Raw genomic sequence first — 13,618 nt, 5'->3', positions numbered from 1 at the left:
TGTGGTCTTGCTGTGATGAACCTTGGAATTCGCTCGCCGTGGGATTATATGGGGGGTCTGGATCAGGCCACGGAGGTGGGTCGTAGTCATTCTGGCGCGCGTTATAACTACTGGAAATAGGGCGCTCGTGCAGCGGCTGGTAGGAGGGTTGCTGCTCCCACAACGGAGGAGCTTGAATCTCCCCAACACGGTGTTCGTGCGTGCTCAATCGTGATTCCAATTTGGTGATTTCTGCGGAAATCCGTTCAAGCTGCAACGAAATATTGTCGTACGATCGTGCCATGATGACAATAATTTGGAGGAAGAGAACTAGATGAAAGCACCAGATGATACGAGGTGCCTCGTATCTGCGCGATCAACGAAGGATTCCAAGGGGGAGGATCGTTCGCGGAGGTTTTCTCCGTCGAGCAGCCACCGTCCACTAGGGTTTTGGATTGATAAATTTGCAGAGAAAGTAAATAGCGTAAAAGTAAAAGAAGGAAAATGATAATTCTGATTATTGATTGGTTGAATAATACGAATGTATCCTATACATATTTATAATATTTGGGGATACAATAATATCCTTCCCAAATATAGCAAATCAAATATAATAATATCCTAAGCAAAAAAGATATGGTGAATCATTAAATTATGGAAAAGATAAGGTAAATCAATACTAGATGAATAATGAGATATGGAGGATATTTATGAAGATATGCTCGTATCAGTGACGCCTAGAGATCTTTTGTCTAGGTTTATCGGCTCGATGGTTTGTGTCGAGGGCATCGTTACTAAATGTGAGTGTGTAAATTGGATGATCTATGAGAAATTTGGATTTAACTGCTTAATTGTAAGAGATTTGGATTAAATAGCATAATTTTAAGTTGGATTGTACTGTAAAGGAAAATTAGCAGATGTTAGCTCTGTTGTATGATTCAACTCTTATAAAACTATCGTCGTCAGGTGGGATGCACAAAATTACATAGTCCTTGAGGATTGAAGGCTTGAAAAAAGTCGATTTTCTTACTATTTGATTTAGTCCTTGAGGCTATTGTGCAATTATTCACACAATATACCAATATTTTGATGAGTTTAAAGGATTGAAAAAATATATTGTGTGGTTGTGATAGAGACTCTAATAGTTGGAACTTTTTGTTCTATATGTAGGTTCTCTTGTTAGGCCAAAGGTTGTAATGAGCGTCCATTTTTGCCCTACTAATGAGAAATTCACAGTTAGGGAATACAGGGACATCACGTCAAATATTGGCCTGCCCACTGGATCAGTGTATCCGACGCGTGTAAGATTTCTCATTTTGTCCTTTCTATTTTCTGATCATTTTACATCCACGTAACTCTGATGGGTTATAACTTGTTGCAGGATGATAATGGCAATTTGTTGGCAATTGAGTTTGGTTTGTGCACCTATAAGGACCACCAGACACTATCTATGCAAGAGGTCCCGGAAAACTCAGCTCCCGGGCAATTCCTAGAACTGTGGATATCATTGTAGAAGATGATTTGGTGGATTCCTGTAAGCCAGGGGATCGAGTGGCAATTGTTGGGATTTACAAGGCTCTTCCTGGGAAAAGCAAAGGCAGTGTGAATGGAGTATTCAGGTTATTTTATGTCTACAGCAGAACAATTTCTAGTAATTTGTTTCACCTTTATACTCGATTTGTATTTTCAATGCTTCTTGTTGCCAATGCAGGACTGTCCTTATAGCCAACAATGTCTCTCTTCTTAACAAAGTGTCGCAGAATTTACGTTATACAACTGATGATTTTGGAAATATAGAAAGATATCTGAAAGAGAGAATGCATTTGATCTACTTGCAAATTCTCTTGCACCATCGATATACGGGCATTCATGGATAAAGAAAGCGTTTATTCTGTTGATGCTTGGGGAACTTGAGAAAAACTTGAAAATGGAACTCACTTGAGGGGGTAAGGAATGCTCTTATCTCAGATTCGCCTGGTTTCTATGCTTAATTCTTTGAGCATGGTTGATTGTTCTTGTTGCCTGCTCTAGATTTTTTGAACTTATATGCTGCTTTCTTGTTTCTAGTGATATAAATATGATGATGATTGGAGACCCTTCTGTTGCTAAGTCTCAGTTGTTGAGAGCCATCATGAATATTGCACCTCTAGCCATATCCACCACAGGTCGAGGTTCATCTGGGGTTGGATTGACAGCTGCAGTGACTTCTGATCAAGAAACAGGTAAATTATGGTGTTGGTTGTGGTTTAATCATTATATTTATGATTTTACTTATTTGATCATTCCATGAATTCAGGGGAGCGAAGACTAGAAGCTGGTGCCTTGGTTCTTGCTGATAGAGGAATCGTTTGTATTGATGAGTTCGACAAGATGAATGACCAAGATCGTGTTGCTATACATGAAGTGATGGAGCAGCAGACAGTAACAATTGCAAAAGCTGGTATACATGCATCTTTAAATGCTAGGTGCAGTGTTGTGGCAGCTGCCAATCCAATATACGGAACTGTAAGTCCTTAAAGCATTTGATAGTTCTAGGCTTGCTGATCCCTTTTATGGAAATTATTAATGCCATATCGCCTATATGCACAGTATGATCGTTCTCTAACTCCAACAAAGAATATTGGACTTCCGGATTCTCTGCTTTCTCGTTTTGATCTGCTGTTCATTGTTTTGGATCAAATGGATCTGAACACATAGCAACAACATATGCAGAGCTCAGAAATGCAAGTTCAAGTGTAAAGGTTGGTAAATTACTACACTGATGTGATGTGATTCAACTCTTGGAATTTAAGCTGTGGCTTTAATTGTCTTAATGATATATTTGATATGTTTTTTTAGACTGGAGGGACACTTCCAATCACTGCAAGAACTTTAGAAACAATAATACGTCTATCAACTGCCCCATGCTAAGCTGAAGCTGCGGCTACAGGTACCACTACAGTCTACAATAGAATAGAATGTTTCAGCTCATTCATCATCTCGTTTCTAGATGGACGTGATTGGGAACTTCTTTACACAGTTATCTGAAAATACAGAAACCTTTTAATGAATTTTCAGACTTGCTATAATGTTGGATCTTGAAACAGGTGCTGAAGTTAGATGCTGAAGCTGCTATTCAAATTCTAAACTTCGCCATTTATCATCAAGAGCTGAGTGACATGGAGGCGCGTGAGAATGAAAGGCTGAGGGAAATGGAAAGATACAGCACCATGAACACTGAGGGTGGAAACAATGACAGAGCTCGTAGAGCTGGTCGGAAAAAGGCCAATAATACTGCCACAACAGAGTATGTGCAAGTTAACTTTCTCGTAATGTGGAGTTTGGTGTCTTTCATTTGTCATCCAACTTAGTTTTCTCTAATTAATGCTCTATTTTATCAATAAAATCTCTTCTTTCCTTTTTTTTTTGAAGTGATGCTGAAGTAATGGATGTAGATCCACCTCCAACAAATGAAGTGAACTTATCATCAGAGAGGTTTGTTTCAATTTATCTGACGATTCATTTCCTAGCATCGGTACTTCTAATAGCTGACTCGCCCGAATTTTCTACCTGCAAGCAGATTGGATGCTTTTAGCACTGCATTGGGGCGGTACAGACACGCTCAGCACGTGGAACAAATGTCGATTGCTGATATTGATGGCGTGGTAAACAGTGGTGCAGGTGCCCCTTACTCTGCAGCAGAGATCATGTCCCTTTTGGAGGTAATGTTTTCATATCTAGTTCATCAAACTGCAATTTATCATTTTGACTTCAATAAATATGACAGCAAATAATCGATCCCGTCTGCAGATAATGCACGACAAGGGGAGCTTAATGATTGTCAGGGACACGAACGTAGTCTACTTCATGTGAATATTCCATCTCCAACTCTCGAGTGCCAGCTCAACTCGAGATCTCCAAATACCGCTCTTCTGGCTGTCTAGAGACGACATTGCATTGGCCGTAGCTTACCGGAGATGTCACTGACATTAATAGCGTTTAACTTTGTAGCTTTAGTTGAAATGCGAAATCAATCACCCTTTATATATGAGAATTTGCTACTATTTGTTGCAAGAATACTATTGCTCTAAAAAAGTAAATTGTTGTGGATTCTTTCCCACATCGAATTTTGAATAGAGAGAGTAAGAGTTTATATATTGGAGAAGCAACAAAGGTATCTGTGTTCATAGAAAGGAGAGATGGTTGGCATCTCCCCCGACAGGGACGGGAACAGCCTTTGGGCTTTACCTGTTACCACCACATCCGGTTAAGGCTTTCCACTTGGTGGATCTTATAACCCAATTTTTTTTTGAGTATTTTTTATTTCTATTTCTTCCTTTTTTCCTTGGGTATATAATTTCTATATTAAAAATTCAACTTATCGCCATTTTTATCAATCAATATATCCTCATTTTCATGATTAAAATTTATTAATAATACTTTTATTATTTAAAAAAATATTATGTACTAACTTTTTTCTAAACATAGAGCTCATTGTCACTTTGGAATATACCATAAAATAGTTCATACTTTTTGAAACTTTTTCAGGCACATTTCTTTTATACTTTACTCATAAATACACAAACTTTTATTAGTAACTTATGCTGCACCAGTGTGCACTATTTTCTAAGATTGATGAAGTATAATTTAATAATACTATGATTTAATATTCACCATTTAAAATTCAATTCTTAATTTCTTTTATTTCTATTCATCTAATTCTATTTCTATTTTTGTGGTTCAAACTTCAAACCCTTTTGTCTCAATAATTATATACAGATATTAGTACAACTTGAAACTCATGAAAATAAAAGTTTATTATAAAAAATATTGTGAAACCCGAACATTTTGAATATGATTGAAATTTTATAATTCAATTAAATTTAAATTTGATTAGCTTCGTGTAGCAAAAACAAAATCTCGTTATTAAATCTTTACTGATTAGCATTAAATATTTATTTAAATTTTACTCTTAAGAAAAATCGAAGTTTAAATGGTATAAGACGCTAGAAAAATTTGATAACTGAATTGTAGAGCTTTACCCTAACAAGAGGGAGCTCTTCCAAAAATTCTCAACAGCCCAAGTCAAGCTCAGGCCGAAGAGGGGGTTTGGAAATAGTTTTCAACCAGCAATAGACGCGCCTCGGTTAGAACCTCACTAGCTGCGTCATTGCCCCAAGCGCAAAGATGGCTTTTCCCATCCACCCCATCTCCCTTTTATTACAGGAGCTAAGCTATTGTGTTTTACAAATTTCCGATGTGGGATACAATGCTACATTGACATTTCAACTCTTTTGTTTGTAATTACATATTCATAAAATGCTCACAACAAGAGGAATAAAGGCATTAAGTCCCTTTCAATTTCTTCATCTTCCAAGAAAAAGAGATTGAATTTTCATAAATTTTCATACATTCAATAACAAGAGAAGCAGCTGCAGCCATGCTAACCTCTCTCATAAACACACATCTCACCTATATTGATTCCATAATTTTAACTAACACTAAAGCTAGATTGCATACCTTTTATCTACTGCAATTGAAAATAATTAAATTTTGCAATCATTCAAATGAAACTGATAGTATGTATTTCTTTCTCAAGAGGAGAGAAAATCATACCCACGGATTTTAATTTCAATCTAAGCTGCTAGTTAGCTGTATTCCTGTGGCATCCCCGAGTAATGTGATGTGAAGCATATTTTCTATATTTTTCCACTTATGCTACACATTTTTATGTGAATTATAACTCATGAACTATCAATTGACAAGATTAGGACTGCCTCCGAGTGAAATTTCACACCAGTCACCGGCAAGGAAGGATTTCTCAAATCCCATAACACCATGGATCCATCTTCAAACCCAGCAACAACATGTGCATAAACCTCTGATTCAGATGAAAAAAAAGGCTCCAACAGCCATGCACATTCCTCTCGACTTTGCAGAACAATCCACTGAGCTCGGATGGTGAAAAAGTTGTGCGAAAATTGGCCACCCGGTCGGGTGAATTTGTGGAGTTAATATTCCACCCGGCCGGGTGAGATCTGGAAGGCATAAACAGTCCAGAGAGAATGAAATTCCGATCACCCGGTCGGGTTAATTCTTAGTTGCATACTTTCACCCGGCCGGGTGGTTCAACTCTAACTGCAAAATGGCAGTTTCTTCGTGGGCGGTTGCTTTGGAAAAGAAAGGAGAGAGAAGGCAGCATCCGGGAGGGACATGATTTGGAGAGCAGAAAATTGAAGGGGAGACGGAACTGGAGAGGAATTGAATTCTCAAATTGGAGTAGCTTAATCTGAATTTGGAGAAGGCCCAAAGATTGAGGATTCTGGAGCAGGACTTGTGGGAGACGAAAATCAGGAGAGAAAAAGGAGCTTTTGGTTTTGGGAGAAGCACAAGTGTGAAGAAGGAAAAACCAAATCAAACATCTCTTGGATTTGTGTACCATGGTTTTAATTGTTGACTCTCCATTATCATTTTCATTGCTTTGGAAATGCTTGGTTAAAAATCTTAGTGTTGCTCCAAACATGTAGATGGATAATTTGTTCGTGTGATTTAATCTATGTTCGTCTTTATCTTATGATCGTCTTTACCACAATTTTAGTGTTTGAATCTATTACTTCTGGTGCATCATTTGTAGTAGATCTTTATGTTTATTTAAATGTCTCTTTAACTTTGAATAAGTTGGATCATTGTGGTAATGAGTTATCAATTAGATTTGTTCAAATGATAATTTGATAATGGATTTCATGTGCTAATAGTAGTTGATCTCTGATTCTCGCGCATTCGTAGGATTCTTAGATTAACGAAGATAAGTTTTTTTTAGAATATGTGTTCAACTATTCTTGAACTTTTGTATGTCAAGCATGTTCAGTGCTAACATCGTCCATTGTTTGTAAAGTCCCGTAATTCATAAGATAAAGTTGGATTTTAGAATAAATCATTGTATTATCCATGAGTGTTTGGAGTAACATGTTCTTCTCTTAAATCGTCTTACTTGTTTTAGTTCTTCTATTTGTGTTTGCATAATTTTGAAATCAAAACCTTCAAATCAAAATACCTCGTTAGTATGTGTTTTCGTTGTTTTGGAGTTAGTTAATCTTTACCTTCCATGTGGATCGACACTCTTTTACTACAACTACATCTGTACTCTTGCATAAAAGGTTGTAATTTTAGAGTTAATTTATTAAACTTGTGTGATCTTGCATATAATATTTGAACTAAAAAATTACACATCATAATGCTTGTATTTTATTTGTTTTCTCTATTTTTATGGGACGGTGGCAATCTTGATCAACTAAAAAGGAACGCAACATCTATACCTAGCTTCACTTGAACAACTAAATAGTTTGAAAAAATCTTTAAAATCTTCAATTGTACTAAAGATTAGTTTAAAATATTACTAGAATAAAACTGATTCACTAAACATATTTTTAAAAAATATTTATTACCCGAGCGAAATAAGAACGAAAAAACATAACCCATAGACGAGCATCTTAAGAACCATATAACCTGAATATCACAAGAACATTCAACAAACTCTATAGATAAAAGTCTATTGTGCAAGGTAAACAAGCAAGACATGTTACAACTCCAGCAAAAGTCAAAACTGATAATAGCTTGCAGAAATATAGGGCTCTCGTCTTCCCACAGACGACAAAGCATCTTACACGAACAGGTTGGGCCTGGTTGCCTTGTATGTGGTTTTGAGCTTCCTCGTTGGTGGCCTCACTTTCCTGTACATCAGGGGGAACTTGATCTTGGAGTTGTGGAACTGCTTTGTGCTCTCCCTCTTGCAAAGCTTAGCTGGGACGGTCGCAGTCTTGATGATCTGGATGCAGTGATGGCGGACTCTGTGGCGGGAAGCCATCTCGGTGTACATCTGCTCAACACCACCGTTCAGGGTGGTGTCACGGTACTCCTTGTACATGTTGTGGTAGCCAGTCCTGCTTTGATACCTCAACCAGATCCCATAGTTCTTAATTGTTGTGGGGTTCTTTTCGAAAATCTATAATGACAGAAATGGCACAGGATGCACATTCAGTACACGAGTTTTAAGTTCATTACATGGCGAACAATAACTACACACAAAGGCAATCACATATTCAAACCAAGAAAAGGATGATATGTGCTGCAAAAGGGATAAAAAAACAAACATAACAAAAAGGATGATACATGTAATCACATTGTGCTTATTTCTGCGAAATCTCTAGATGAAAATCTGGAGTTCACAAGTGTGGAAGACAATAAAACTAGGCCTTACTATCACTGGTTTATTTTATATAAAATGCACCGAAACATCAATGTCCAAACATATGAAACACACAGCACATTATCAAATCCAACTTATATCCTTATATCATCAAAGAGTTGTCAAGTGTCAACTAAATTTAATCAAAACAACACATTTATTAAGATATAAACATAAAAGACAAGGTTTCAATCAAGCATATACCTCATTGATAGCAAGAACCTGACCATTACTCTTCTTCACCTTCTTCAATTTCCTCAGAAAGTACCTTCATAGATAAACACACACATTCAATTTCAATCCAGCAATCCTACCCCAAATCAATTTCTCAGTATAACCTAATATTACCAAGTTAAATTCACCACAAAATAAGAATGATTTATCTAATTTTCCACAAAATAAACCAACAATTCATTCATCCAATGACGAACACGAATGAATCTAGTTCATCAGGCACTGGAAAACACAGAATTCTACACCAAAGCTCAAAATTACCAGAATTTGGACTTGGCGCGGACCTCGTTGGTCGCCCACAGCTTCATGCGGTAGATCTTGGGGTGCTCATCCGTCTCCGTCGGCAGAGCTCTTCCGACCACCTGATACTGGTGGAACTGCAAACACCGCCATTTAAAAAATCAAATCAGTACTCATTGTTAGGGGTTTCAACACACAAACAAATTGAATCAACGATCGAATTGAGATAGACAGTGAACGCATACTTTGTATGTCACCATTTTCGCCGATTCTCAATCTCTCTGAAGCCGTGGGCGGGGGCAATAGCTAATGTAGGGTTCTGCGGATTTGAGATGGTAAAGAAGAGTTCAAGAAAACCCTACTTTCATTTGGGCTTTTCACTTTAATTATGGGCTTCCTGGATTCGGGCTTTTTTCTCCCATATTACTCTTTTCGAAAACATTTTCATTCTACACTACGTTAAAACTCCCTTCGTCCCAACTTAATTGTCACTCTTGCAGTGGGCACGTGTTTTAAGAAATGTAAAGAAAATTTGGTTGGAAAAATTAGTGGAATGTGAGACCCACTTTTTTATATTAGTTTTATAATAAAATATGAGTGAAGTGAGTTAGTAGAATGTGAGACCTACTTACTATTTATGGTAAAAATGAAATATGACAATTAAGTTAGGACGGATCGAAATGGAAAAGAGTGACAATTAAGTTGAGACGGAGGGAAATATTTCGTTCGTGCGCATTAGGAGTCCTGGTTTATCATTTTAGTGCATCTGCTATTAGGAGTCCTGGTTCACTTTTTACTATAAATGATATAGGTACCTTGAATTTCACCAACTAATTCCTCTCTCGTTTTATTACTACCTCTGTCCTTAAAAAACAGAAACATTTGAAACAACACGAGTTTTAATGCATAATTGTTAAAGTAAAAGAGAAGAATTGGTAAACTATGAGAGGGGAAAAGAAAAAATTGTAAAGTAAGAGAGAAAAAGAAAAGATAGTGGAAGTAGTGTTAGTGGATTGTGAGGTCCATGTCTTAAAATAGAAAGTTCTAGAAAGTTTCTATTTTAGGGGACGACCCTGAATGGAAATAGTTTCTATTTAAAGGGACGTAGGTAGTATAAAACTAATACTATAAATATAGGTCTCACATTTCACTACTTTTTTCCACCCACTTTCCATCATATTTTTTAAAACTCGTATCAAACTTAAATATGACTTCTAATGGCGGACGGAGAGTACCCAATAACTTTTTTTGTGCATTTGATTACTCCCTCCGTCCGCCAAATATTGTCCATGTTTGACTCGGCACGAGTTTTAAGAAATGTGAAGAAAAGTTAGTGGAATATAGGTCTCACATTTATATATTAGTTTTATAAGAGAATGTGAGTGTAATGAGTTAATGAAATGGACAACATTTTATGGACGGACCAAAATAGTAAACCTAGACAATATTTTAATAGACGGCGAGAGTACTTTATTAGTCGTTATTACACTATATTAGAATTCCACTTTTACCCTACTAGATGTGTTAGTGCATTGATTTACCACTAGTTTAAGTTATCAAAATTAATAGTTTTATGTCCCAATCTACTTAGATACAGTTCGTTTGAGTGTGAAATTTAAGAAATTGATGTTTAAAGGTTAAACGAAGAGAGAATAAACTGAAAAAGAGGATAAAGTTCTTGTCACAAAAGAAAATGTAGCAAATAATTTGGGACAATTACTTATGTAGTTGGTACTCCCTCCGTCCCACAATAAGAGTCACATTTTGGCATTTTGGTCCGTTCCACAATAAGAGTCACATTTTATTTTTACCATAAATGGTAAGTAGGTCCCACATTCTACTAACTCACTTCACTCACATTTTATTATAAAACCAGAATAAAAAGTGAGTCTCATATTCCACTAATTTTTTCAATCCATTATTATTTACATTTCTTAAAACCTGTGCCCATAATAAGAGCGACTCCTATTGTGGGACGGAGGGAGTAATGATTAGCAAACTAATTGTCGATGAAACGGTCTCAGCAAGAGCAATACAAAGTACAAATATAAAATTTAAACAAGAACATAACATCAAGGAAAAAATTGAACAAGGACAAGAGGCTCATATATAGTGATACAGGCACAATGAGTAACTCACCAGAACAAACGGTTAGGGTGCAGGAGGAAGACCACCGAAAGTCTGAAGAGAGCGAAGAGGATGCAAGCACCGATGAGATGGAGGAAACAAGCCCGATTGAACCTTGGCCAGAGCGTCCGAAGCCCCAATCAAGACGCCCGACGAAGTTTGTAGATTATGTTTAATGTTTTTTTTAATTGTTTGAGATATTATTAGGGTTTAGTGAGACTATTTAAATATTTATCTTTTTAGAGTCGGGCGTAATTATAAGCTCCGTTCCGGGTTTTCTAGTTGGTTCTTTCCCGGAATGGATCGAGTCGAACCAAACCTAGGGTCCTTAGTCATATATAAAGGGATTCTGTACATTGAAATACACAATCAATATACCAGAATTTTCCCTATTTTTATCGTTCCTTTAATTTCCATCCAAGTTACAAAACTTTCTCACATGAAACCTAGCGGACGGCGGCTACTCGACGGAGGAAGACTCTGCGAACGAACTTCCCCCTTAGTCTTTCCCGTCGTCAGTGATCAGATACGGTGTTACTCCGTATCATCTGGTGCTTTCACCGGTTCTCATACTCCTTTGTTTCGTCATGATGTCATCGAACAGCTTTGCGGCCGGCCGCTTGGAGACCATTGGGGTCTCTCTTCCGCAATCGACGATTCTGTCATCCAGCCAACCACTGTTATTGGCGATTATGTTGAAACTGGAACACCTTACTGTTGTGGTGGACGAGATGAGATCAAGATTGGATGTGGGTGATCAGGTAGTCGCCTCGCGACCGCAACCGGTTCCCCCTTTCAACGGCCGTCAACCTACACTAAGTTTCGAGCCCATTCCCGGTTTTCTCCTGCACTCCAACTCCTTCATTAGGGCCGTTTGTTTTTTCGGTGACGTGCCAACCGCTGACGGGTCCTTTCTCATTCGCAACACACTCTACGTTGCCTCAAACCCTAGGCCCTTTCACATCTGCCGCAGGACCCTATTCCCTTCCATTGTCGGGTTTCTTGGATTCCATGGGTGTGACTATTGTGGCTTCTCTCCACCAATTCGATCCAGGCTTCAACCGTGGGCCGGATCGTACTCAACTACGCCGACCACAGATGGTGAACCCCTTATCCTGCTGGGCCCGCCCACGATTCGCCCTCAATTTGGTCTGGCTGGTCACGACATGCACTCCAACACGAGGGTCAAGATGGAACCCCCCCGCTTTGACGGAATAGAGGTGAATAATTGGATCTGTGGGGTTTAATTTTATTTCAATCATGTCGGAACACCGGAGGTGCAACGTCTCCATTATGTTATTATGTTCTTCGAGCCGGTAGTGTCCGACTGGATTTGGAATTACTGTGCCAGCCATGAATATGTCACATGGTATGAGTTTTTGGATGACGTACGTCGATGTTTCTACCCTCAATGTTATACCAGTCACGTTGGACTACTCAAGAAGCTTCACCAAACAGGTACGGTTTCCGATTATCAATTGGCTTTTGAAAAGTTGCAAAAGAATGTTGTTGGGGTGCCTGATCACGTTCTTTTGGATTTGTATGTGTCAGGACTTAAACAACCTCTGCAAGACGAGGTGCTACTACACCAGCCGTCCACACTGGCAGCGACATTCGCTTTGGCGGTCCAATTGGCAGCCTGCCACCCGGACCTGAGCCCAGCGCCACCCGTCGCTCTGCGCCGACCATGGCATCAGCGAGACTAGCGCCCGCTGGGGGTTTCTACGCCAGCGCTGACCCAGAGTCAGGCATCGCCGGCTACCACGGGTCGACCAGGTCAGGCGGCGGCCCGTTCAGAGGGTCCTAAGACGCCAATTATTCGGTTGTCAGCGGTGGAAAAGGCGGAACGGTCCCGCCAGGGTCTTTGCTACTATTGTCCTGAAAAGTGGGCTATTGGGCATGCGTGCAAGCATCGATTCCTAGCTTATATGGGAGTTGAAAATGATGAGGATGACCCGATTGAGGAGACTGGCGATGGACTCCTTGATGAAATTATTACAGCTGGCCTGTCACACCTTCATACAATTGATGGCACGAGAAGGTCGAAGTCCATCACCTTGATGGGCATGATTGGGGCTGAGTCGGTGCACGTACTGGTTGACACAGATAGCTCCCATGATTTCCGCCACCTGCGAGTTGCGGAGAAGCTTCACCTTCTGCTCACTAGGGTGAAGTTATTCCGGGTGTATGTAGGGAATGGAGAATCGTTGTTGTGTTCCCACATTTCCAAAGGCACCGAACAGATCATGCAGGGCACGTCTTTCCTCTTTGACCTCCATATTTTGCCGGTCCATGGCCCGGATGTTGTATTGGATATGGAGTGGCTCGAGTCATTGGGGCGAGTGACTACTGTCTATGTGGAGAAGTCGATGGAATTTATCCGGAGATACGAAATGGTAGTCCTTACAGGTGCGACCCAGGGTTCGCGCCAGATCTCTCTACAGTCTCTCGCTTCTTTTGTGTCAAGGGCGTCACTATTAGAGATGTATGAGGTGGTGCAGCTGCCCCCACTGTCGGACCCGGACGCGACTGACACAGAGTTTCCGCAGGATTTACCCCCGCAGACACAGAGCTTATTTTAGTTTTTTCAGTTTTAGTTTTTTAGTATGCATGCTAGGTTGTTTATTGGTGTTTCTATGCCTTCTCCCACTTAGGCCATTGCTTGGCCTAAGTGTGAGAAGTTTGTGTGCTTAGCATGTGTTGTTTTCTGTGTTTCTTATGTATCTGCTCACACTTAGCCCATGGCTTGGCCTAAGTGTGAGGAGACTGTTATGTATATATGTCTTGTTTGTGTTTTACCTTCTTACACTTAGC

General features: G+C 39.2%; 1 protein-coding gene, 2 non-coding genes and 1 pseudogene across 3 annotated transcripts; 2 read left to right on the top strand and 2 right to left on the bottom strand.

The window, feature by feature from the left end:
* The first annotated feature begins 676 nt into the window (after nucleotides 1-676).
* Nucleotides 677-4,265, top strand: LOC121784139 (annotated as a pseudogene).
* LOC121785646 lies at nucleotides 4,139-4,267 on the top strand. The gene has a single exon (XR_006047030.1). It is a non-coding gene; the product is annotated as a U6atac minor spliceosomal RNA (small nuclear RNA).
* A 725-nt stretch (nucleotides 4,268-4,992) lies between these two features.
* LOC121785606 lies at nucleotides 4,993-5,147 on the bottom strand. Its single transcript, XR_006046994.1, has one exon. It is a non-coding gene; the product is annotated as a U4 spliceosomal RNA (small nuclear RNA).
* Nucleotides 5,148-7,448: 2,301 nt separating this feature from the next.
* Nucleotides 7,449-9,064, bottom strand: LOC121785496 (60S ribosomal protein L18a-like). The gene is made up of 4 exons (XM_042183945.1): nucleotides 8,923-9,064; nucleotides 8,699-8,814; nucleotides 8,408-8,471; nucleotides 7,449-7,960 (listed from the first exon to the last, which is right to left on the bottom strand). Exons 1-4 carry the CDS (start codon nucleotides 8,935-8,937, stop codon nucleotides 7,619-7,621), a joined length of 537 nt encoding a protein of 178 aa, XP_042039879.1. The 5' UTR covers nucleotides 8,938-9,064; the 3' UTR covers nucleotides 7,449-7,618.
* Nucleotides 9,065-13,618: the final 4,554 nt, after the last annotated feature.

Source organism: Salvia splendens, chromosome 21 (assembly GCF_004379255.2).
Source record: "Salvia splendens isolate huo1 chromosome 21, SspV2, whole genome shotgun sequence".
NCBI lineage: Eukaryota > Viridiplantae > Streptophyta > Magnoliopsida > Lamiales > Lamiaceae > Salvia > Salvia splendens.
Note: the sequence above shows the minus strand (reverse complement) of the source record. Positions and strands in the feature narration are given on the sequence as shown.

Coding starts and splice junctions, on each gene's coding strand:
- LOC121785496 (XM_042183945.1), bottom strand. Junction 8,472..8,698: donor CGCGCCAAGTCCAAATTCTG/GTAATTTTGAGC, acceptor TTATCTATGAAG/GTACTTTCTGAGGAAATTGA. Junction 7,961..8,407: donor AGGTTCTTGCTATCAATGAG/GTATATGCTTGA, acceptor CTGTCATTATAG/ATTTTCGAAAAGAACCCCAC.